Source organism: Nerophis lumbriciformis, linkage group LG33 (genome assembly GCF_033978685.3).
Source record: "Nerophis lumbriciformis linkage group LG33, RoL_Nlum_v2.1, whole genome shotgun sequence".
Lineage (NCBI taxonomy): Eukaryota > Metazoa > Chordata > Actinopteri > Syngnathiformes > Syngnathidae > Nerophis > Nerophis lumbriciformis.
The window spans coordinates 20,964,663-20,988,103 of record NC_084580.2 but is presented as its reverse complement, the minus strand read 5'-3'; the positions used below and the strand labels follow the sequence as shown (position 1 = coordinate 20,988,103).

Below are 23,441 nucleotides of genomic sequence, written 5' to 3'. Positions count from 1 at the left end.
CTGCTTGCAGCTTTAATTTGCTTTGTTTCCTAAAGGTTCTTAACCTTTTTGACCTCGGGGCCCAACTTTTCCACTACAGACTCTAATATTAACACCCTTTTACTTTTGATTTTAATGGTATTCAATAATTATATCTAACCTACTGTGGAAGTCGCTCCCGAGAAGTCCCACTGTCAGACACGGCACAGGAGCTAAGCGTGCAGGTTTAACAAGATTTTAATGATCATAGGTTTTCAACAAAAGTTTTCTCCAGCAGAACGTGACCTTTCAGTCACGTCCGTATCCTCTCTCTCACTCTCTGCTTCCGGCCGCTTACTGTTAAAGACAACAGGTGATTAGATTAACACGTACCACCTGTGAAATCGAATCACCTGCCAGCTGTGTCTCGCCGTCAGCACTGCCACGCCCCTGTCTGATGGTGCTCAGTCCTCAGCACCATGGACAGAGGCGGTGACCTTTGCTCCTGCAGGCAGCGCTGACAACATCTCCCCCCACGCCTACTTACAGTTTACAACCTTGTCAAATGATTGATTGATTTGATTTATTTAGCACATAACTCTTAGGCTTAGGTCAGGCTGATTGGTACTAACCAACTAAATAACTGATTAAAGAAACTTTGACATTCAATTATGTAGTGCTAAAATAAGTCAACTAAATTAGTATATAAGTTTTAAAGCGCAAATAAAAGTATATCTTCATCCCTTTGGTCATCATTTTTGCGTTTCTTGACTTCAGCTCCAGGCTTCTTCTGGATATTGTCATTACTGCCACAAGTGGTGGAAAAGTGTACTACAACAGAGTACCTCTGCGGCCCAAACGGACCAGATATTTTTTGGGGGGGCCCAACAATGGTTAAGAACCACTACTCTAACACAAATCGGAGACGGTGACGTTGTTGTTCGGATAGCTTAGCCTTCCAATCTGTGTGTTGACCCGCATTTTGTAGACTGGACTATCCTTGTTGCAAGAAGGGTTTAGAAAAATGTCGAAGTTGTTGACGTGATGACGTCCACGCTTGTGTGTCCAGGAGGAGCTCGGGGCTCAACTTTTCCACTACACAGGGACCGGAGCCCACTCTAATATTAACACTATCTTATTTCAATAATTATATCTAACCTACAACCGTGATTGGAAAAAATCGGTACTAACCAACTAAATAACTGATTAAAAACATTGACATTCAATTTTGTAGTGCTAAAATAAGTAAACTAAAGTAATAATAATATATATGTTATTAAAGCGCAAATAAAAAAATATTTTCATCCCTTTAGTCATCATTTTTGCGTTTCTTGACTTCAGCTCCAGACTTCTTCTGGATATTGTCATTACTGCCACAAGTGGTGGAAGAGTGTACTACAACAGAGTTCCTTTTCGGTCCAAACGGACCAGATATTTTTTGGGGGGGCCCAACAATGGTTAAGAACCACTACTCTAACACAAATCGGAGACGATGACGTTGTTGTTCGGATAGCTTAGCCTTCCAATCTGTGTGTTGACCCGCATTTTGTAGACTGGACTATCCTTGTTGCAAGAAGGGTTTAGAAAAATGTCGAAGTTGTTGACCTGATGACGTCCACACTTGTGTGTCCAGGAGGAGCTCGGGGCTCAACTTTTCCACTACACAGGGGCCGGGGCCCACTCTAATATTAACACCATCTTATTTCTGATTTTAATGGTATTCAATAATTATATCTAACCTACTTACAGTTTACAACCGTGTCAAATGATCCATTGATTTGATTTATTTAACACATAAATCTTAGGCTTAGGTCAGGCTGATTGGAAAAAATCGGTACTAACCAACTAAATAACTGATTAAAAACATTGATATTCAATTATGTAGTGCTAAAATAAGTCAACTAAAGTAATAATAATATATATGTTATTAAAGCACAAATAAAAATATATTTTCATCCCTTTGGTCATCATTTTTGCGTTTCTTGACTTCAGCTCCAGACTTCTGGATATTGTCATTACTGCCACAAGTGGTGGAAAAAGTGTACTACAACAGAGTACCTCTGCGGCCCAAACGGACCAGATATTCTTTGGGGGGGGCCCAACAATGGTTAAGAACCACTACTCTAACACAAATCGGAGACGGTGACGTTGTTGTTCGGATAGCTTAGCCTTCCAATCTGTGTGTTGACCCGCATTTTGTAGACTGGACTATCCTTGTTGCAAGAAGGGTTTAGAAAAATGTCGAAGTTGTTGACGTGATGACGTCCACGCTTGTGTGTCCAGGAGGAGCTCGGGGCTCAACTTTTCCACTACACAGGGGCTGGGGCCCACTCTAATATTAACACTATCTTATTTCAATAATTATATCTAACCTACAACCGTGATTGGAAAAAATCGGTACTAACCAACTAAATAACTGATTAAAAACATTGACATTCAAATATGTAGTGCTAAAATAAGTCAACTAAAGTAATAATAATATATATGTTATTAAAGCTCAAATAAAAATATATTTTCATCCCTTTAGTCATCATTTTTGCGTTTCTTGACTTCAGCTCCAGACTTCTTCTGGATATTGTCATTACTGCCACAAGTGGTGGAAAAGTGTACTACAACAGAGTACCTTTTCGGTCCAAACGGACCAGATATTTTTTTGGGGGGGCCCAACAATGGTTAAGAACCACTACTCTAACACAAATCGGAGATGATGACTTTGTTGTTCGGATAGCTTAGCCTTCCAATCTTGCATTTTGTAGACTGGACTATCCTTGTTGCAAGAAGGGTTTAAAAAATGTCAAAGTTGTTGACGTGATGACGTCCACGCTTGTGTGTCCAGGAGGAGCTCGGGGCTCAACTTTTCCACTACACAGGGACCGGAGCCCACTCTAATATTAACACTATCTTATTTCAATAATTATATCCAACCTACAACCGTGATTGGAAAAAATCGGTACTAACCAACTAAATAACTGATTAAAAACATTGACATTCAATTTTGTAGTGCTAAAATAAGTCAACTAAAGTAATAATAATATATATGTTATTAAAGCGCAAATAAAAAAATATTTTCATCCCTTTAGTCATCATTTTTGCGTTTCTTGACTTCAGCTCCAGACTTCATCTGGATATTGTCATTACTGCCACAAGTGGTGGAAAAGTGTACTACAACAGAGTAGCTCTGCGGCCCAAACGGACCAGATATTTTTTGGGGGGGGCCCAGCAATGGTTAAGAACCACTACTCTAACACAAATCGGAGACGGTGACTTTGTTGTTCGGATAGCTTAGCCTTCCAATCTTGCATTTTGTAGACTGGATTATCATTGTTGAAAGAAGGGTTTAGAAAAATGTCGAAGTTGTTGACATGTTGACGTCCACGCTTTTGTGTCCAGGAGGAGCTGGGCGAGTGTGTGGACCAGCGGACACGTCAATTGGAGGACTTGGAAGCAGCCTTCGCTGATCTCCTGGAAGACGACACAGAAGAGATTGTTGCTCAGTGGGTCAGCAAACTTGGGTGAGGGTTTTTTTTTTTTCATGTTTGCATTTGAAGGAAGTTCTTGTCACCCATTTTATTACATCAAACGTCAGTTATTCAGTTCTTTTTAACTGACTTCATTAGGGATGTTCCGATCAGGGTTTTATGCTGCAGATTCCAATCATCGAGGTCTGAGATGGGCCGATACCGATACCGATCACGTGTATTAACTTTAAAATTTTCAATGTATTTATTATGAAATATCGATACCGCCGATACCAGATCTTTATGCTCTAATTTCGCCTCTCAAATCAAAATATCGATACTTTTGATACTTTAGTTCAGGGGTGTCCAAACTTTTTCGACCAGGGCAATACTGAAAAGGGGTTCATATTGATATACAAACCCTGTTTCCATATGAGTTGGGAAATTGTGTTAGATGTAAATATAAACGGAATACAATGATTTGCAAATCCTTTTCAACCCATATTCAGTTGAATATGCTACAAAGACAACATATTTGATGTTCAAACTCATAAACTTTATTTTTTTTTGCAAATAATAATTAACTTAGAATTTCATGGCTGCAACACGTGCCAAAGTAGTTGGGAAAGGGCATGTTCACCACCGTGTTACATGGCCTTTCCTTTTAACAACACTCAGTAAACGTTTGGGAACTGAGGAGACACATTTTTGAAGCTTCTCAGTTGGAATTCTTTCCCATTCTTGCTTGATGTACAGCTTAAGTTGTTCAACAGTCCGGGGGTCTCCGTTGTGCTATTTTAGGCTTCATAATAGAACTCGAGCAGCAGCGTTCTGAACAAGCTGTAGCTGCCTGACAGTTTTTTGGGGGAAGCCCTGCAAGGAGACCATTACTATAGTCTAGCCTACTGGTAATAAAGGCATGTACACGTTTTTCTAAGTCTTGAGCTGACATGAGCCCTCTAAGTCTTGTTACATTTTTGAGGTGACGGTAGGCCGATTTTGTTACTGATTTGATGTGACTGTCGAAATGTAAATCAGAATTTCAAATAACCCCAAGATTTCTGGCTTTATTTACTAATGGTTTCTAATGTTGTAAAAATGTGTCGAATAAATATTACATTTCAACATTTCCGTCAACGAAGATTTGCTTCAGCCTGCGACACATAGTCATTCTGATAGTAGGCTATTATAGACACTTACAGTACGTCATGTGTTGCCTTCATTATAACACTCATATACGGCTTTTAATTTTTTGCGGCTCCAGACAGATTTGTTTCCAATATTTTTCGTCCAATATGGCTCTTTCAATGTTTTGGGTTGCCGACCCCTGTAATACAGAAACCATATTAAAACAAAAAATATATTTTTCAACCCATTTTATTTCCATTTCGATACATTTTTGAAAAAAGCTCCATGGGGCCACCAGGGCGGCGCTAAAGAGTGTGTATATGAACTATATAAAGTTGTGTCGTTGACATCGGATGTTGAGGACTTTTTGATTGATTGATTGATTGAAACTTGTATTAGTAGATTGCACAGTTCAGTACATATTCCATACAATTGACCACTAAATGGTAACACCCGAATAAGTTTTTCAACTTGTTTAAGTCGGGGTCCACTTAAATGAATTCATGGTAAATGTGCGGTTGATATGATTAAAAATGTCCGCCCGTTACTGCACTTATAGCACAACCCTCCACTCGACTAGCACGGAAACACGTCCTGTCTTCTGTCCTCAGCCTTCAATAATGTCCATCAAACTGCTCGAGCCTATTTTAGTCATACTTGCCAACCCTCCCGGATTTTCCGGGAGACTCCCGAAATTCAGCGCCTCTCCCGAAAACCTACCGGGACAAATTTTCTCCCGAAAATCTCCCGAGGTCACGCCCCCTCCAGGTTTATTGTTAGGCAGTTTCATTAACGTCCTCCCAGCGCGGCAACAACACACAACAACAGCAGTCACGTTTTCGTCTACCGTAAAGCAGTTCGTCTGCCGTAAACAGCAATGTTGTGACACTCTTAAACAGGACAATACTGCCATCTACTGTACATGCATATGTGACAATAACATCTAGGGCTTTTAGAGAGTGCACAACTGCGCACACAACAAGGAGACGAAGCAGAATGCATCATCAGAGAGGGTGTTCAGCATGGTTAGAAAAATAGTGACAGAGAATAGAACAAGGATGGACAATTCAATCCTTAACTCAACAATGAGTAGATGAGTGTTATGTGTGTGTATATGTGTAAATAAATGAACACTGAAATTCAAGTATTTCTTTTATTTATATATATATATATATATATATATATATATATATATATAGCTAGAATTCACTGAAAGTCAAGTATTTCTTATATATATATATATATTAGAGATGCGCGGATAGGCAATTATTTCATCCGCAACCGCATCAGAAAGTCGTCAACCATCCGCAATCCACCCGATCTAACATTTGATCAGAACTGCATCCGCCCGCACCCGCCCGTTGTTATATATCTAATATAGACGATGCAAGGCATTAGTGAGGTTATAAAGCTTTTGCCTGTTAAAGAAAGGAGACTGATCCAATGCAGCACAGACATTCGCGTGCCACGCTGTCATGACCCAGACGCACACCAGTGCGCAATCATATGGGAGCCGCGCTGAGCGCACCTCCAAGCGCGTCTCGCTGCCGGCGACGGCCGGGTATGGGCCCGACGCTCCAGCGCCATCCATTTTCAGGGCTAGTTGATTCGGCAGGTGGGTTGTTACACACTCCTTAGCGGGTTCCGACTTCCATGGCCACCGTCCTGCTGTCTATATCAACCAGGGTGAGCCCCACCCCTTTCGTGAGCGCACTGCGTGCGGAGTGACCCCTGTTACGCGCCCCCGGCAACAGGGGTGGCGGGCAGGTAAGCTGCGCGGGCGGAGCGCGCGGAGTGACCCCTGTTACGAGCCCCCGGCCACGGGGGTGGCGGGCAGGTAAGCTGCTTACCTGCTGCGCGTGACGCCGGCCGCGGCGGTGGGCGCGGTGGCGACCCTGGACGTGCGTCGGGCCCTTCTCGCGGATCGCCTCAGCTACGGCTCCCGGTGGGGCCCTCTCGGGGGAAGGGGCCTCGGTCTCGGACCCCGGCGAGGCGTCCCTTCTCCGCTCCGTAAAAGTGTCCATCTCTTTTTCTTTTTTTTCTTCTGTTGTGGCATATGCTGCAGGTGCCTGCTCGTTTTTCGTATGTGGGTAACAACATTTAACTATGTATATATATTTCCGAATTGGTTTAACTGCCACCCGCCTGAATCTATTTAAAATCTAATTTATTTTTTTTTCAACCGCCCGACCCGACCCGACCCGCGGATAAAATCTAACTTTTTTTAATTTCATCCGCGGACTCCGCGGTTGTGCCCGCAAACCGCGCATCTCTAATATATATATATATATATATATATATATATATATATATATATATATATATATATATATATATATATATATATATATATATATATATATATATATATATATATATATATATAAAGAAATACTTGACTTGGTGAATTCTAGCTGTAAATATACTCCTCCCCTCTTAACCACGCCCCCCACCCCCCACCTCCCGAAATCGGAGGTCTCAAGATTGGCAAGTATGATTTTAGCCCGTTTGAAATGTCATTTGAAAACCCTCTAAATATGAATATTCATCGAGAAGTCGCTCTTGCCTAAAGATTCTCGGTGTTACTTTTTCAGAAAGGCTTGTTTTGCCCACCTGGTCTCCAGTTTGAAGTCGAGAAATCCTCAGCCGGACTACGAAATGGTGAGAACGGTCAACTGTGACACAACATTATCTTTTCTCTTTTTAAGAAAATGTGTGACGGTACAATTATTTCATGTCGTTTAAACTTCAATGTGTATAAATAATACATACCGTATTTTTCGGAGTATAAGTCGCACCGGCCGAAAATGCATAATAAAGAAGGAAAAAAACATATATAAGTCGCACTGGAGTATAAGTCGCATTTTTTGGGGAAATGTATTTGATAAAAGCCAACACCAAGAATAGACATTTGAAAGGCAATTTAAAATAAATAAAGAATAGTGAAAAAACAGACTGAATACCGTATTTTTCGGAGTATAAGTCGCACCTGCCGAAAATGCATAATAAAGAAGAAAAAAAAACTATATAAGTCGCACTGGAGTATAAGTCGCATTTTTTGTGGAAATGTATTTGATAAAAGCCAACAGCAAGAATAGACATTTGAAAGGCAATTTAAGATAAATAAAGAATAGTGAACAACAGGCTGGATACCGTATTTTTCGGAGTATAAGTCGCACCGGAGTATAAGTCGCACCGGCCGGAAATGCATAATAAAGAAGGGAAAAAACATATATAAGTCACACTGGAGTATAAGTCGCATTTTTTGGGGAAATGTATTTGATAAAAGCCAACACCAAGAATAGACATTTGAAAGGCAATTTAAAATAAATAAAGAATAGTGAACAACAGGCTGAATACCGTATTTTTCGGAGTATGAGCCGCACCTGCCGGAAATGCATAATAAAGAAGGGAAAAAACATATATAAGTCGCACTGGAGTATAAGTCGCATTTTTTGGGGAAATGTATTTGATAAAAGCCAACACCAAGAATAGACATTTGAAAGGCAATTTAAAATAAAGAAAGAATAGTGAACAACAGGCTGGATACCGTATTTTTCGGAGTATAAGTGGCACCGGAGTATAAGTCGCACCGGCCGAAAATGCATAATAAAGAAAAAAAAAACATATATAAGTCGCACTGGAGTATAAGTCGCATTTTTGGGGGAAATGTATTTGATAAAAGCCAACACCAAGAATAGACATTTGAAAGGCAATTTAAAATAAATCAAGAATAGTGAACAACAGGCTGAATAAGTGTACGTTATATGAGGCATAAATAACCAACTGGTATGTTAACGTAACATATTATGGTAAGAGTCATTCAAATAACTATAACATATAGAACATGCTATACGTTTACCAAACAATCTGTCACTCCTAATCGCTAAATCCCATGAAATCTTATACGTCTAGTCTCTTACGTGAATGAGATCAATAATATTATTTGATATTTTACGCTAATGTGTTAATCATTTCACACATAAGTCGCCAATAATAATACAAACCCCGTTTCCATATGAGTTGAGAAATTGTGTTAGATGTAAATATAAACGGAATACAATGATTTGCAAATCCTTTTCAACCCATATTCAGTTGAATATGCTACAAAGACAACATATTTGATGTTCAAACTGATAATTTTTTTTTTTTTTTGCAAATAATCATTAACTTTAGAATTTGATGCCAGCAACACGTGACAAAGAAGTTGGGAAAGGTGGCAATAAATACTGATAAAGTTGAGGAATGCTCATCAAACACTTATTTGGAACATCCCACAGGTGTGCAGGCTAATTGGGAACAGGTGGGTGCCATGATTGGGTAAAAAACAGCTTCCCAAAAAATGCTCAGTCTTTCACAAGAAAGGATGGGGCGAGGTACACCCCTTTGTCCACAACTGCGTGAGCAAATAGTCAAACAGTTTAAGAACAACGTTTCTCAAAGTGCAATTGCAAGAAATTTAGGGATTTCAACATCTACGGTCCATAATATCATCAAAAGGTTCAGAGAATCTGGAGAAATCACTCCACGTAAGCGGCCGGAAACCAACATTAAATGCCCATGACCTTCGATCCCTCAGACGGCACTGTATCAAAAACCGACATCAATCTCTAAAGGATATCACCACATGGGCTCAGGAACACTTCAGAAAACCACTGTCACTAAATACAGTTCGTGGCTACATCTGTAAGTGCAAGTTAAAGCTCTACTATGCAAAGCGAAAGCCATTTATCAACAACACCCAGAAACGCCGCCGGCTTCTCCGGGCCCGAGATCATCTAAGATGGACTCATGCAAAGTGGAAAAGTGTTCTGTGGTCTGACGAGTCCACATTTCAAATTGTTTTTGGAAAAATTCAACATCGTGTCATCCGGACCAAAGGGGAAGCGAACCGTCCAGACTGGTACCGACGCAAAGTTGAAAAGCCAGCATGTGTGATGGTATGGGGGTGCATTAGTGCCCAAGGCATGGGTAACTTACACATCTGTGAAGGCACCATTAATGCTGAAAGGTACGTACAGGTTTTGGAACAACATATGCTGCCATGGACGCCCCTGCTTATTTCAGCAAGACAATGCCAAGCCACATTCAGCACGTGTTACAACAGCGTGGCTTAGTAAAAAAAGAGTGCGGGTACTTTCCTGGCCCACCTGCAGTCCAGACCTGTCTCCCATCGAAAATGTGTGGCGCATTATGAAGCGTAGAATACGACAGCGGAGACCCCCGGACTGTTGAACGACTGAAGCTCTACATAAAACAAGAATGGGAAAGAATTCCACTTTCAAAGCTTCAACAATTAGTTTCCTCAGTTCCCAATCGTTTATTGAGTGTTGTTAAAAGGAAAGGTGATGTAACACAGTGGTGAACATGCCCTTTCCCAACTACTTTGGCACGTGTTGCAGCCATGAAATTCTAAGTTAATTATTATTAAGTTTATGAGTTTGAACATCAAATATGTTGTCTTTGTAGTGCATTTAATTGAATATGGGTTGAAAAGGATTTGCAAATCATTGTATTCCGTTTATATTTACATCTAACACAATTTCCCAACTCATATGGAAACGGGAGAAAAAGATCTCACTCATTAAGTAGTACTTGTACTACAACTGTAGTATGTCATAACAGGCAATTTATCCAAAAAGTTACTACAGTAAATGTAACTTTGACAAAATAAAAAGACCAAAATCAAAGGTCTACAAGATAAGAGTAATAGTGAAGGGAGAAGTCGGGTCCCCGGTCTTTAGCTTTCTGGAAATGTGGCCCCTGAACAGTCGAGTTGAGCTCCCTGCCTTCCACCGGTCACTCCCTCGCCTCGGTCCTGAGTAGCAGTACTTCATCGGTCCCTTTTCACACTCAGGTGCATCAGGCCGGTTTAACCTGCGACTCGTCCGAGTTGCCTCATCACATCAGCTCCGATGACGAGATCGACCGGCTCGTGTCGGCCGTGCAACTGTTCCTGTCGCACCTGCCCAGACCCACTCTGGTGACCATGTCCAGGTAAACCGTCGTGTCAGAGCCGGCTTTCAAGTGGAGAATACAAGCCCTGGATGAAAAGTGATGGGGTCAGCAGACTTGGAGTTCAGTTGTTTCATTTTTTGAAGAACAAAAACTATAGTCATTTGAAAGGGCAGCTGCACTTTTTGGGTGGAATTTTGCCGATCGTTCACAATCATTATGAAAGACATCCATCCATCTTCTTCCGCTTATCCGAGGTCGGGTCGCGGGGGCAGCAGCCTAAGCAGGGAAGCCCAGACTTCCCTCTCCCCAGCCACTTCGTCCAGCTCTTCCCGGGGGATCCCGAGGCGTTCCCAGGCCAGCCGAGAGACATAGTCTTCCCAACGTGTCCTGGGTCTTCCCCGTGGCCTCCTACTGGTCGGACGTGCCCTAAACACCTCCCGAGGGAGGCGATCGGGTGGCATCCTGACCAGATGCCCGAACCACCTCATCTGGTTCCTCTCCATGTGGAGGAGCAGCGGCTTTACTTTGAGCTCCCCGCGGATGACAGAGCTTCTCACCCTATCTCTAAGGGAGAGCCCCGCCACCCGGCGGAGGAAACTCATTTGGGCCGCTTGTACCCGTGATCTTGTCCTTTCGGTCATAACCCAAAGCTCGTGACCATAGGTGAGGATGGGAACGTAGATCGACCGGTAAATTGAGAGCTTTGCCTTCCGGCTCAGCTCCTTCTTCACCACAACGGATCGATACAGCGTCCGCATTACTGAAGACGCCGCACCGATCCGCCTGTCGATCTCACGATCCACTCTTCCCTCACTCGTGAACAAGACTCCGAGGTACTTGAACTCCTCCACTTGGGGCAGGGTCTCCTCCCCAACCCGGAGATGGCACGCCACCCTTTTCCGGGCGAGAACCATGGACTCGGACTTGGAGGTGCTGATTCTCATCCCAGTCGCTTCACACTCGGCTGCGAACCGATCCAGCGAGAGCTGAAGATCCTGGCCAGATGAAGCCATCAGGACCACATCATCTGCAAAAAGACATGACAATGGATTTTTTTTTTAATGCATCCTGACCTCCTCAGCATTCCCGGTAAGATTTATTCCAGTGTACTGGAGAGGAGGCTACGCCGGATAGTCGAACCTCGGATTCAGGAGGAACAGTGTGGTTTTCGTCCTGGTCGTGGAACTGTGGACCAGCTCTATACTCTCGGCAGGGTCCTTGAGGGTGCATGGGAGTTTTCCCAAGTAGTCTAAATGTGCTTTGTGGACTTGGAGAAGGCATTCGACCTTGTCCCTCGGGAAGTCCTGTGGAGAGTGCTCAGAGAGTATGAGGTATCGGACTGTCTGATTGTGGCGGTCCACTCTCGGCAGGGTCCTTGAGGGTGCATGGGAGTTTTCCCAAGTAGTCTACATGTGCTTTGTGGACTTGGAGAAGGCATTCGACCGTGTCCCTCGGAAAGTCCTGTGAGGAGTGCTCAGAGAGTATGGAGTATCGGACTGTCTGATTGTGGCGGTCCGCTCCCGGTATGATCAGTGTCAGAGCTTGGTCCGCATTGCCGGCAGAAGCCGGACAAGTTTCCAGTGAGGGTTGGACTCCGCCAAGGCTGCCCTTTGTCACCGATTCTGTTCATAACTTTTATGGACAGAATTTCTAGGCGCAGTCAAGGCGTTGAGGGGATCTGGTTTGGTGGCTGCAGGATTGGGTCTCTGCTTTTTGCAGATGATGTGGTCCTGATGGCTTCATCTGGCCAGGATCTTCAGCTCTCACTGGATCGGTTCGCAGCTGAGTGTGAAGCGACTGGGATGAGAATCAGCACCAAGTCCGAGTCCATGGTTCTCGCCCGGAAAAGGGTGGAGTGCCATCTCCGGGTTGGGGAGGAGACCCTGCCCCAAGTGGAGGAGTTCAAGTACCTCTGGGTCTTGTTCACGAGTGAGGGAAGAGTGGATCGTGAGATCGACAGGCGGATCGGTGCGGCGTCTTCAGTAATGCGGACGCTGTATCGATCCGTTGTGGTGAAGAAGGAGCTGAGCCGGAAGGCAAAGCTCTCAATTTACCGGTCGATCTACGTTCCCATCCTCACCTATGGTCATGAGCTTTGGGTTATAACCGAAAGGACAAGATCACGGGTACAAGCGGCCGAAATGAGTTTCCTCCGCCGGGTGGCGGGGCTCTCCCTTAGAGATAGGGTGAGGAGCTCTGTCATCCGGGAGGAGCTCAAAGTAAATCCGCTCCTCCTCCACATCGAGAGGAGCCAGATGAGGTGGTTCGGGCATCTGGTCAGGATGCCACCCGAACGCCTCACCAGGGAGGTGTTTCGGGCACGTCCGACCGGTAGGAGGCCACGGGGAAGACCCAGGACACGTTGGGAAGACTATGTCTCCCGGCTAGCCTGGGAACGCCTCGGGATCCCCCGGGTTGAGCTGGACGAAGTGGCTGGGGAGAGGAAAGTCTGGGCTTCCCATGGACGGATGGCATTCTAACTATAAAATAAATGTGATCAAAAGTCCACTTACAATGTAGCCTCTAGGAGTCGCTCAATTCTGCCTATAAAGCCCTGAAAAAAACATCCAAACACCTTCATTAGGGTCTTATATACACAATGTAAGTATATATGTGATGTAGTAACATTTATAATAACATTTAATATTTACGTATTTTGATCACTTTAATTCAATTTCAAAAACGCATCACAGCATTCGTATTTTTTTCTTTCTTTATCACCGATTATTACTCACTGCAGACTTCATGAGAGCCAACAAACATAATAAAACATCACTTTCTGTACAAGGTCTGCTGTCATTAGGATGCCGACTGTTTGGATGTCCATATATTCCCGTTCAGATGAAGAATGACTCATAATCCTGATAAAAAGTGAGGTGGAACCAAGCGTCTTTTCGTGTCGTTCTCGACATTTCCGGGAATAAATTGACCGTCAAAGTCTACCAACTTGTCTAAGTATGTCCTCAGCCTTCTACTATCCAGGTGAGAGGCACGGTTTATGATCTAGAATAAACTTCCAGGGAGCAAGGACGTGAGGAAACACTTTACCAGTCGATCATGTCGAAACTGTACACAAGCTGATCACAGCACCACTAAAAATAGTTAGTCTGCGTTCACGCTTATAATAACAAAATCACTAATCCTTGTCAATATTCATGACACCACATGTAAATGGAGTAATGTTGGCGCTATTTGAATGGTTATTTATTGGATTTTATGGGCAAAATAGAGGACCTCCCATTGGGTTTACTGTAAATGGACTAGCCAACAATCATAATAAAACATCACTTACTGTACAAGGTCTGCTGTCATTAGGATGCCGACTGCTAGGATGTTCATATATTCCTGTTTAGATGAAGAATGACTCATAATCAAAAGAAAAAGGGGGTGGAACCAAGTGTCTTTTCGTGTCGTTCTCGACATTTCCGGGTATAAATTGACTGTCAAAGTCCACCAACTTGTCCAAGTACGTCCTCATCCTTCTACTATCCAGGTGAGAGGCACAATTTATGATCTACAATAAACCTCCAGGGAGCAAGGACGCGAGGAAACACCTCACCAGTCGATCATGTCGAAATTGTACACCAGTTGATCACGGCGGAACTAAAAATAGTTTGTCTGCGTTAGCGCTTATAATAGCAAAATCACTAATCAATATTCATGACACCACATGTAAGTAGAGTAATGTTGGCGCTTTTTGAATGGTTATTTACTGGATTTTATGAGCAAAATAGAGGACCTCCCATTGGGTTTGCTGTAAGTGGACTAGCCAACAATCATAATAAAACATCACTTACTGTACACAGTCTGCTGTCATCAGGATGCCAACTGCTAGGATGTTCATATATTCCCGTTTGGATGAAGAATGACTCATAATCCTCATAAAAAGTGGAGTGGAACCAAGCGTCTTTTCGTGTCGTTCTCGACATTTCCGGGTATAAATTGACTGTCAAAGTCTACCAACTTGTCTAAGTACGTCCTCATCCTTCTACTATCCAGGTGAGAGGCACGGTTTATGATCTAGAATAAACCTCCAGGGAGCAAGGACGCGAGGAAACACTTTACCAGTCGATCATGTCGAAATTGTACACAAGCTGATCATGGCGGCGCTAAAAATAGTTTGTCTGCGCTAGCGCTTATAATAACAATATCACTAATCAATATTCATGACACCACATGTAAGTAGAGTAATGTTGGCGCTTTTTGAATGGTTATTTATTGGATTTTATGAGCAAAATAGAGGACCTCCCATTGGGTTTGCTGTAAGTGGACTAGCCAACAATCATAATAAAACATCACTTACTGTACAAGGTCTGCTGTCATTAGGACGCTGACTGCTAGGATGTTCATATATTCCCGTTTGGATGAAGAATGACTCATAATCCTCATAAAAAGTGGAGTGGAACCAAGCGTCTTTTTGTGTCGTTCTCGACATTTCCGGGTATAAATTGACCGTCAAAGTCTACCAACTTGTCTAAGTACGTCCTCATCCTTCTACTATCCAGGTGAGAGGCACGATTTATGATCTAGAATAAACTTCCAGGGAGCAAGGACGCGAGGAAACACTTTACCAGTCGATCATGTCGAAATTGTACACAAGCTGATCACGGCGGCGCTAAAAATAGTTTGTCTGCGTTAGCGCTTATAATAACAATATCACTAATCAATATTCATGACACCACATGTAAATGGAGTATTGTTGGCGCTATTTGAATGGTTATTTATTGGACTTTATGAGCAAAATAGAGGACCTCCCATTGGGTTTGCTGTAAGTGGACTAGCCAACAGTCATAATAAGACATCACTTACTGTACAAGGTCTGCTGTCATTAGGATGCCGACTGCTAGGATGTTCATTTATTCCCGTTTGGATGAAGAATGACTCATAATCCTCATAAAAAGTGGAGTGGAACCAAGCGTCTTTTTGTGTCGTTCTCACCATTTTCGGGTATAAATTGACTGTCAAAGTCTACCAACTTGTCTGGGTACGTCCTCATCCTTCTACTATCCAGGTGAGAGGCACGATTTATGATCTACAATAAACTTCCAGGGAGCAAGGACGCGAGGAAACACTTTACCAGTCGATCATGTCGAAACTGTACACAAGCTGATCACAGCGCGGCTAAAAATTGTTTGTCTGTGTTAGCGCTTATAATAACAAAATCACTAATCAATATTCATGACACCACATGTAAGTAGAGTAATGTTGGCGCTTTTTGAATGGTTATTTATTGGACTTTATGAGCAAAATAGAGGACCTCCCATTGGGTTTGATGTAAGTGGACTAGCCAACAATCATAATAAAACATCACTTACTGTACAAGGTCTGCTGTCATTAGGACACCGACTGCTAGGATGTTCATATATTCCCGTTTAGATAAAGAATCACTTATAATCTTCATAAAAAGTGGAGTGGAACCAAGCGTCTTTTCGTGTCGTTCTCGACATTTCCGGGTATAAATTGACTGTCAAAGTCTACCAACTTGTCTAAGTACGTCCTCATCCTTCTACTATCCAGGTGAGAGGCACGATTTATGATCTAGAATAAACCTCCAGGGAGCAAGGACGCGAGGAAACACTTTACCAGTCGATCATGTCGAAATTGTACACAAGCTGATCACGGCGGCGCTAAAAATAGTTTGTCTGCGTTAGCGCTTATAATAACAATATCACTAATCAATATTCATGACACCACATGTAAGTAGAGTAATGTTGGCACTTTTTGAATGGTTATTTATTGGATTTTATGGGCAAAATAGAGGACCTCCCATTGGGTTTGCTGTAAGTGGACTAGCCAACAATCTTAATAAAACATCACTTACTGTACACAGTCTGCTGTCATTAGGATGCCGACTGTTTGGATGTCCATATATTCCCGTTAAGGTGAAGAATGACTCATAATCCTCATAAAAAGTGGGGTTGGAACCAAGCGTCTTTTCGTGTCGTTTTCGACATTTCCGGGTATAAATTGACCGTCAAAGTCTACCAACTTGTTTAAGTACGTCCTCATCCTTCTACTATCCAGGTGGGAGGCACAATTTATGATGTCTTTCATAATGATTGTGAACAATAGGCAAAATTCTTTAAAAAAAGTGTAGTTCCCCTTTAAATGGCAACTTTCTGACTTTAAGAAACACACAAGAATATAAATTGTTAGTTTACAGTTTCCTTTTCAGATCAAGCACAGGGAAAATAATGGAATGACTCAATTCTGAGGGAAAAAAATGCTAGAATCACACTGTAAATGTTCATTTCCAAAGCTAACACCTGCATCAGATTACATTTTTACTTAGTCTGCGGTTAAAAAGGAGTGTGAAGAGCTGTTGCAGCAGGTGGATTGACCTGAATCATGGCTCCAACACGAGAGATGTCGATTGAAACAAAGGAGAGGATTATCAAACTTCTTCAAGAAGGTAAATGATCACGCAATGTTGCAAGAGATGTTGATTGTTCACAGTCAGCTGTGTCTAAAGTCTGGACCAGGTACAAACATGGTACACCAAGGAAAACATCAGAAAACTTCAAGCAAAAGTGGTCATTGACACCTAAACAGTAAAAAAAACAAGGTTCCAATGGACTTAGGTTTGGTTTTGGTTCCAATGAGATTTATGAAGACGACTGCCTGAAGAAAACATCTGCACAGTCAGGTAATGATGGCTGTCATTACATCTTCAATACATGCACACCTTCACTTTCTGTCTCTTATTCCATCAATGGAATAAGTCCTCCAAGTCTGCTGAGTCCATCATTTTTCCCCCCAGGGCTCACAGTTGCTAACATAAAGTTGACACCACAGACTCAACTCCTGGTAAAAATGTTAATGTTCGTTAACCTGTCTTATGTGTTTTAGATCCAGTTTAGATGAGTACTGCCCCGCAGAACAAGTGGACTCAGTCCAAGGCAGAGTACTGGCTGTACTTGAGAACCAATATGGATCATTGGACATACAAAAGGACTATGACAATACTAACACGGAACTCCCTGCTTTTCAGAGTCCGGCACAATGAGCCTGACAATATCATTGCTGAAAGTTTGCCTCCATCTTGTGAACAATGTGAGTGATTAAGATTATTGACCGTGAATTGCACCTTGAAGTGTTTTTTGATATATGACCCAATCCAAACAACCTTCCCTAGTCATAGCGCAACAACAAAACAATACGTTTGAAATATCTGACAATATAATTGCTCAAGGTTTGCCACCATCTTGTGAACAATGCGAGTAATGCAGGTTATTTACCATGAATTGCACTTTGAGGTGTACACAGCACAGCATTTTTATATATGGCCCTATCCAAACAACCTACCCTAGTCATGGCGCAAAAACAACAACAAAATGCAGCAAACACAAAAAATCAACACTCATGGTCACTGAACTTTGTAGATATAAAAAAAAAAAAACGTAACAAATTCAAAGTTACTCCCATTTAAATACATCACAAGGCATGATGGGAAAAATGCAAAACACTCTCCACACTTATCCATGTTTGGCACATTTTAGCTGCTTGATATTTCTGAATGATTACAAAACTTGAAGGAGGTCGTCACGGAAGTAAACAAGGTCGGAGTCGAACTTTCACATACGTTTAATATATAATTATATTAATTATTAATTATATATCCATTATATTATATAATATGTACACACATTAATATATATGTACACACATATGTTGATAGACTATATGTGTATGCATATACTGTATATATATATGTATGTAAATATATATATATATATATATATATATATATATATATATATATATATATATATATATATATATACACAAAACCCAAAAACAGTGAAGTTGGCACGTTGTGTAATTCGTAAATAAAAACAGAATACAATGATTTGCAAATCCTTTTCAACTTATATTCAATTGAATGGACTGCAAAGACAAGATACTTAACGTTCGAACTGGTAACCGTTGTTATTTTTTGCAAATATTAGCTCATTTGGAATCTGATGCCTGCAACATGTTTTTGAAAAAACTCAGAAAGTTGAGGAATGCTCATCAAAAACGTTTTGGGAACATCCCACAGGTGAACAGGCTAATTGGGAACAGGTGGGTGCCATGATTGGGTATAAAAGCAGCTTCCATGAAATGCTCAGTCATTCACAAACAAGGATGGGGCGAGGGTCACCACTTTGTCAACAAATGCCTGAGCAAATTGTTTAGGAACAACATTTCTCAACCAGCTATTGCAAGGAATTTAGGGATTTCACCATCTACAGTCCATCATATCATCAAAAGGTTCAGAGAATCTGGTTAAATCACTGCACGTAAGCGAAGATATTACGGACCTTCGATCCCTCAGGCAGTACTGCATCAAAAAGCGACGTCATTGTGTAAAGGATATCACCACATGGGCTCAGGAACACTTCAGAAACCCACTGTCAGTAACTACAGTTTGTCGCTACATCTGTAAGTGCAAGTTAAAACTCTACTATGCAAAGCAAAAGCCATTTATCAACAACACCCAGAAACGCCACCGGCTTCGCTGGGACCCGAGCTCATCTAAGATGGACCGATGCAAAGTGGAAAAGTGTTCTGTGGTCTGACGAGTCCACATTTCAAATTGTTTTTGGAAACTGTGGACGTCGTGTCCTCCGGAACAAAGAGAGAAAGAACCATCCGGATTGTTATAGGCGCAAAGGTCAAAAGCCAGCATGTGTGTTGGTATGGGGGTGTATTAGTGCCCAAGACATGGGTAACTTACACATCTGTGAAGGCACCATTAATGCTGAAAGGTGCATACAGGTTTTGGAGCAACATATGTTGCCATCCAAGCAATGTTATCATGGACGCCCCTGCTTATTTCAGCAAGACAATGCCAAGCCACTTTTTTGCAATGTGTTACTGCCATTAAATTCTAAGTTGATTATTTGCAAAAGTTGGAACGTTAAATATGTTGTCTTTGCAGTCTATTCAATTGAATATAGGTTGAAAAGGATTTGCAAATCATTGTATTCTGTTTTTATTTACCATTTACACAACGTGCCAACTTCACTGGTTTTTGGGTTATGTAAAACTAATAAATAATAACATACTAAGTCACCTACAACACAAATATATATATAACTGTTTTTTTAAATAAAAAAATATCAAAACGGCTTTGACTTTTCAGTATGGTGCCCGTGGTAAAAAAAAAAAAGTTTAGACACCCCTGATCTAAAATATCAAAAGCTCTTGAAATAAAAATAAAATGGAATACAAATATAAAAACGTTTAGTTAGTTAATTAAAAAAAATACTCTTAAATCATGAATTAATTTGAAAAATTCCAATAATAAACACTGATAAATGTGCAGCTGAACATTAATATTTTCATGCAGGCAGAATTTTTGACAATAGGTCAAACTGTGGTACACAGGCTCCATCTAAGTCAGACTTGGGCATTATGAGGCCCGCGGGCCACATCCGGCCCTTTGTGCGTCCCTGTCCGGCCCGCGTGAGGCCAATCACAAATTACAAAATACATTTAAAAAAAACAATACAATACAACGTGCAATACAACTGTGCTGCTTTTATTTTGAAAAGTGTTATTTATGGACGTATGTCCGTGTGTAACTTGTGAGTGAAGGTGCACAGCGACAAGCCCCCGAGATGTCAGCTCACCCTAAAAAAAACCCAACAAGGGCTTTTTGCCAAATTTAACACCCCCAGAGATGCAGCCGTCAGGACAAGTTTCGTCATTTCTCACAAAATCACCAGAAAAAGTAAGGCGTTTTCTGACGGAGAGTTTATTAAGGAGTGCTTATTGGAATCTGTTGCGCTGATATGCCCGTAGAAGAGGGGCGCATTTGAGAACGTGTCACTCTCCCGACGCACTGTAACGAGGCGGGTTGAGACCATCGCTGGAAACTTGGAGCTTCAGCTGAAGAACAGAACGGCCGACTTTGACTTGTTTTTCGCTGGCTTTGGATGAGAGCTGCGATGTCCGTTACACCGCCCAGCTGCTCATCTTCTTACGTGGGATAACTGCAGGCTTTCAAATCACGGAGGAGCTGGCAGCCATGCAGTCAATTAAAGGGACAACCACAGGTAATGACTTGTTCACAGAGGTGAATGCGTGTTTAGGACTGAAATGGGACAAGCTGGCAGGTGTGACAACAGATGGTTGTCCAAGTCTGACGGGGAAAAATGTTGGACTTTTAAAGAGGATGCAGGATAAAGTGACAGAAATTAACCCTGTGCGGGAATTGACATTTTTGTATTGTATTATACATCAGGAAGTGTAGTGTAAGACAGTGTTAAAAATAAAACCATCAAAAGCAAGCTGCTTTTGTATGAAGTTAAGTTAGGTTAAATAAAATTATTATTATTATTATTATTATTATTACTGTTATCATTATTATTTATCTTTCGGTACATCAAAAATAATATTGAGCAAAATTTAATTGAAATATTGTCGATGTGGCCCTCCAGTAGTGCTCGGGTTGCTCATGCGGCCCCCGGTAAAAAAATTAATTGCCCACCCCCGATCTAAGTAGTACCTCAAATACTCACTTGATTAAAGTACAGTGTTTTATTTTCTTACGTAGTCAAACTGTGTTACAGTGGCCAGAAATAGGAAATATACTTGTTGAATAAAACCTCTGCCTTGTTTTTAATGAATACTTGGGCCTACTGCGCTACTGTATTTTAATGTCGGTCATTATGGCGAGAGCCGAGTGTTTTCTGAGGTGGTTACACAATCGTAATGTTAGCATTTTTTATTATTACATCCGGTAAAACGGAGTAAAAATGTTCGAACAAAGAGCAATGAATCAGAATGTAATGAGGAAAAGCTGAAATGTTCCAACTAATAATCTTTGAATATTTACAAAATCTGTTGGGTGGGTTTTTTTGGTTGTTTTTAAATAAAAAATAAATAAAAATGGTTTGGACGCCCCTGATTGTCATTTTTTGTGCAACGATTATACAATAAAACTAGAGATGTCCGATGATATCGGACTGCCGATATTATCGGACGATAAATGCTTTAAAATGTAATATCGGAAATTATCGGTATCGGTTTCAAAATGATCGGTATCGGTTTCAAAAAGTAAAATGTATGACTTTTTAAAACGTCGCTGTGTACACACGGACGTAGGGTGAAGTACAGAGCGCCAATAAACCTTAAAGGCACTGCCTTTGCGTGCCGGCCCAGTCACATAATATCTACGGCTTTTCACACACACAAGTGAATGCATGCATACTTGGTCAACAGCCAAACAGGTCACACTGAGGGTGGCCGTATAAACAAGTTAAACACTGTTACAAATATGCGCCACACTGTGAACCCACACCAAAACAAGAATGACAAACACATTTTGGGAGAACATCCGCACCGTAACACAACATAAACACAACAGAACAAATACCCAGAACCCCTTGCAGCACTAACTCTTCCGGGACGCTACAATATACACCCCCCGCTACCCCCTAACCAACCCCCCCCCCCCCCCCCACACACACACACACACACAACGCCGCCCACCTCAACCTCCTCATGCTCTCTCAGGGAGAGCATGTCCCAAATTCCAAGCTGCTGTTTTGAGGCGCCTTATAAATAAAATGTATTATTATTAATATATATATATATATATATATATATATATATATAATAATTAATATATATATATATATATATATATACGTTTTATATATATATATATATATATATATATTAATTATTATATATATATATATATATATATATATATATATATATATATATATATATATATAATTAATATATATATATATATATATATATATATATATACACGTTTTATATATATATATATATATATATATATATATATATATATTAATAATAATAATACATTTTATTTATAAGGCACCTTTCTGGGCACTCAATATATATATATATATATATATATATATATATATATATATATATATATATATATATATATATATATATATTAATAATACATTTTATTTATAAGGCGCCTTTCTGGGCACTCAAGGACACCGTACAAAATCACAACAATAAAATCAAATTGGATAAAAAAAAACAACCTATATATATATATATATATATATATCCATCCATCCATCCATCCATTTTCTACCGTTTATTCCCTTTGGGGTCGCGGGGGGCGCTGGAGCCTATCTCAGCTACAATCGGGCAGAAGGCGGGGTACACCCTGGACAAGTCGCCACCTCATCGCAGGGCCAACACAGATAGACAGACAACATTCACACTCACATTCACACACTAGGGACCATTTAGTGTTGCCAATCAACTTATCCCCAGGTGCATGTCTTTGGAGGTGGGAGGAAGCCGGAGTACCCGGAGGGAACCCACGCAGTCACGGGGAGAACATGCAAACTCCACACAGAAAGATCCCGAGCCCGGGATTGAACCCAAGACTACTCAGGACCTTCGTATTGTGAGGCAGATGCACTAACCCCTCTGCCACCGTTAAGCCCGGCGACAATTCAAAGTAACTAAAATAGAATGCAATATATATATATATATATATATATATATATATATATATATATATATATATATATATATATATATATATATATATATATATATATATATATATATATTCCTGACTGCTTATTAATTGTAATCATCTTTTCTTTTCTCTTTGTTGTTGTTGTTGTTGTTTTTTAATCCAATTTGATTTTATTGTTGTGATTTTGTACGGTGTCCTTGAGTGCCCAGAAAGGCGCCTTATAAATAAAATGTATTATTATTATTATGTATACATATATATATATATAACAAACAAAGTGCAAAGCCATAGGCTCACTCAATTTCAGTAAATAACTTACATTTGGAACACACAACGTCATCGTTTTCACAGCTTTTTGGTAGTTAGAAGTAGACATTTACAAAACTCCCAACTTTTTCCATGACTCGTCAACGTCACTTGGGCGGGTCCGCACGTCACGTGAGGAAAAAAACGTGCGT

General features: G+C 41.0%; 1 protein-coding gene across 1 annotated transcript in view; it reads left to right on the top strand.

The window, feature by feature from the left end:
- Positions 1-17,705, top strand: part of lg33h5orf22 (linkage group 33 C5orf22 homolog) — a 48,556-nt gene extending 30,851 nt beyond the window's left edge. The window contains exons 7-10 of the mRNA XM_061928732.1: positions 3,349-3,470; positions 7,139-7,205; positions 10,402-10,541; positions 17,352-17,705. Coding sequence (XP_061784716.1) covers positions 3,349-3,470; positions 7,139-7,205; positions 10,402-10,541; positions 17,352-17,508 — 486 coding nt within the window. The 3' untranslated portion in view covers positions 17,509-17,705. The remainder of the gene's footprint in view (positions 1-3,348; positions 3,471-7,138; positions 7,206-10,401; positions 10,542-17,351) is intronic.
- The last annotated feature ends 5,736 nt before the right edge of the window (positions 17,706-23,441 follow it).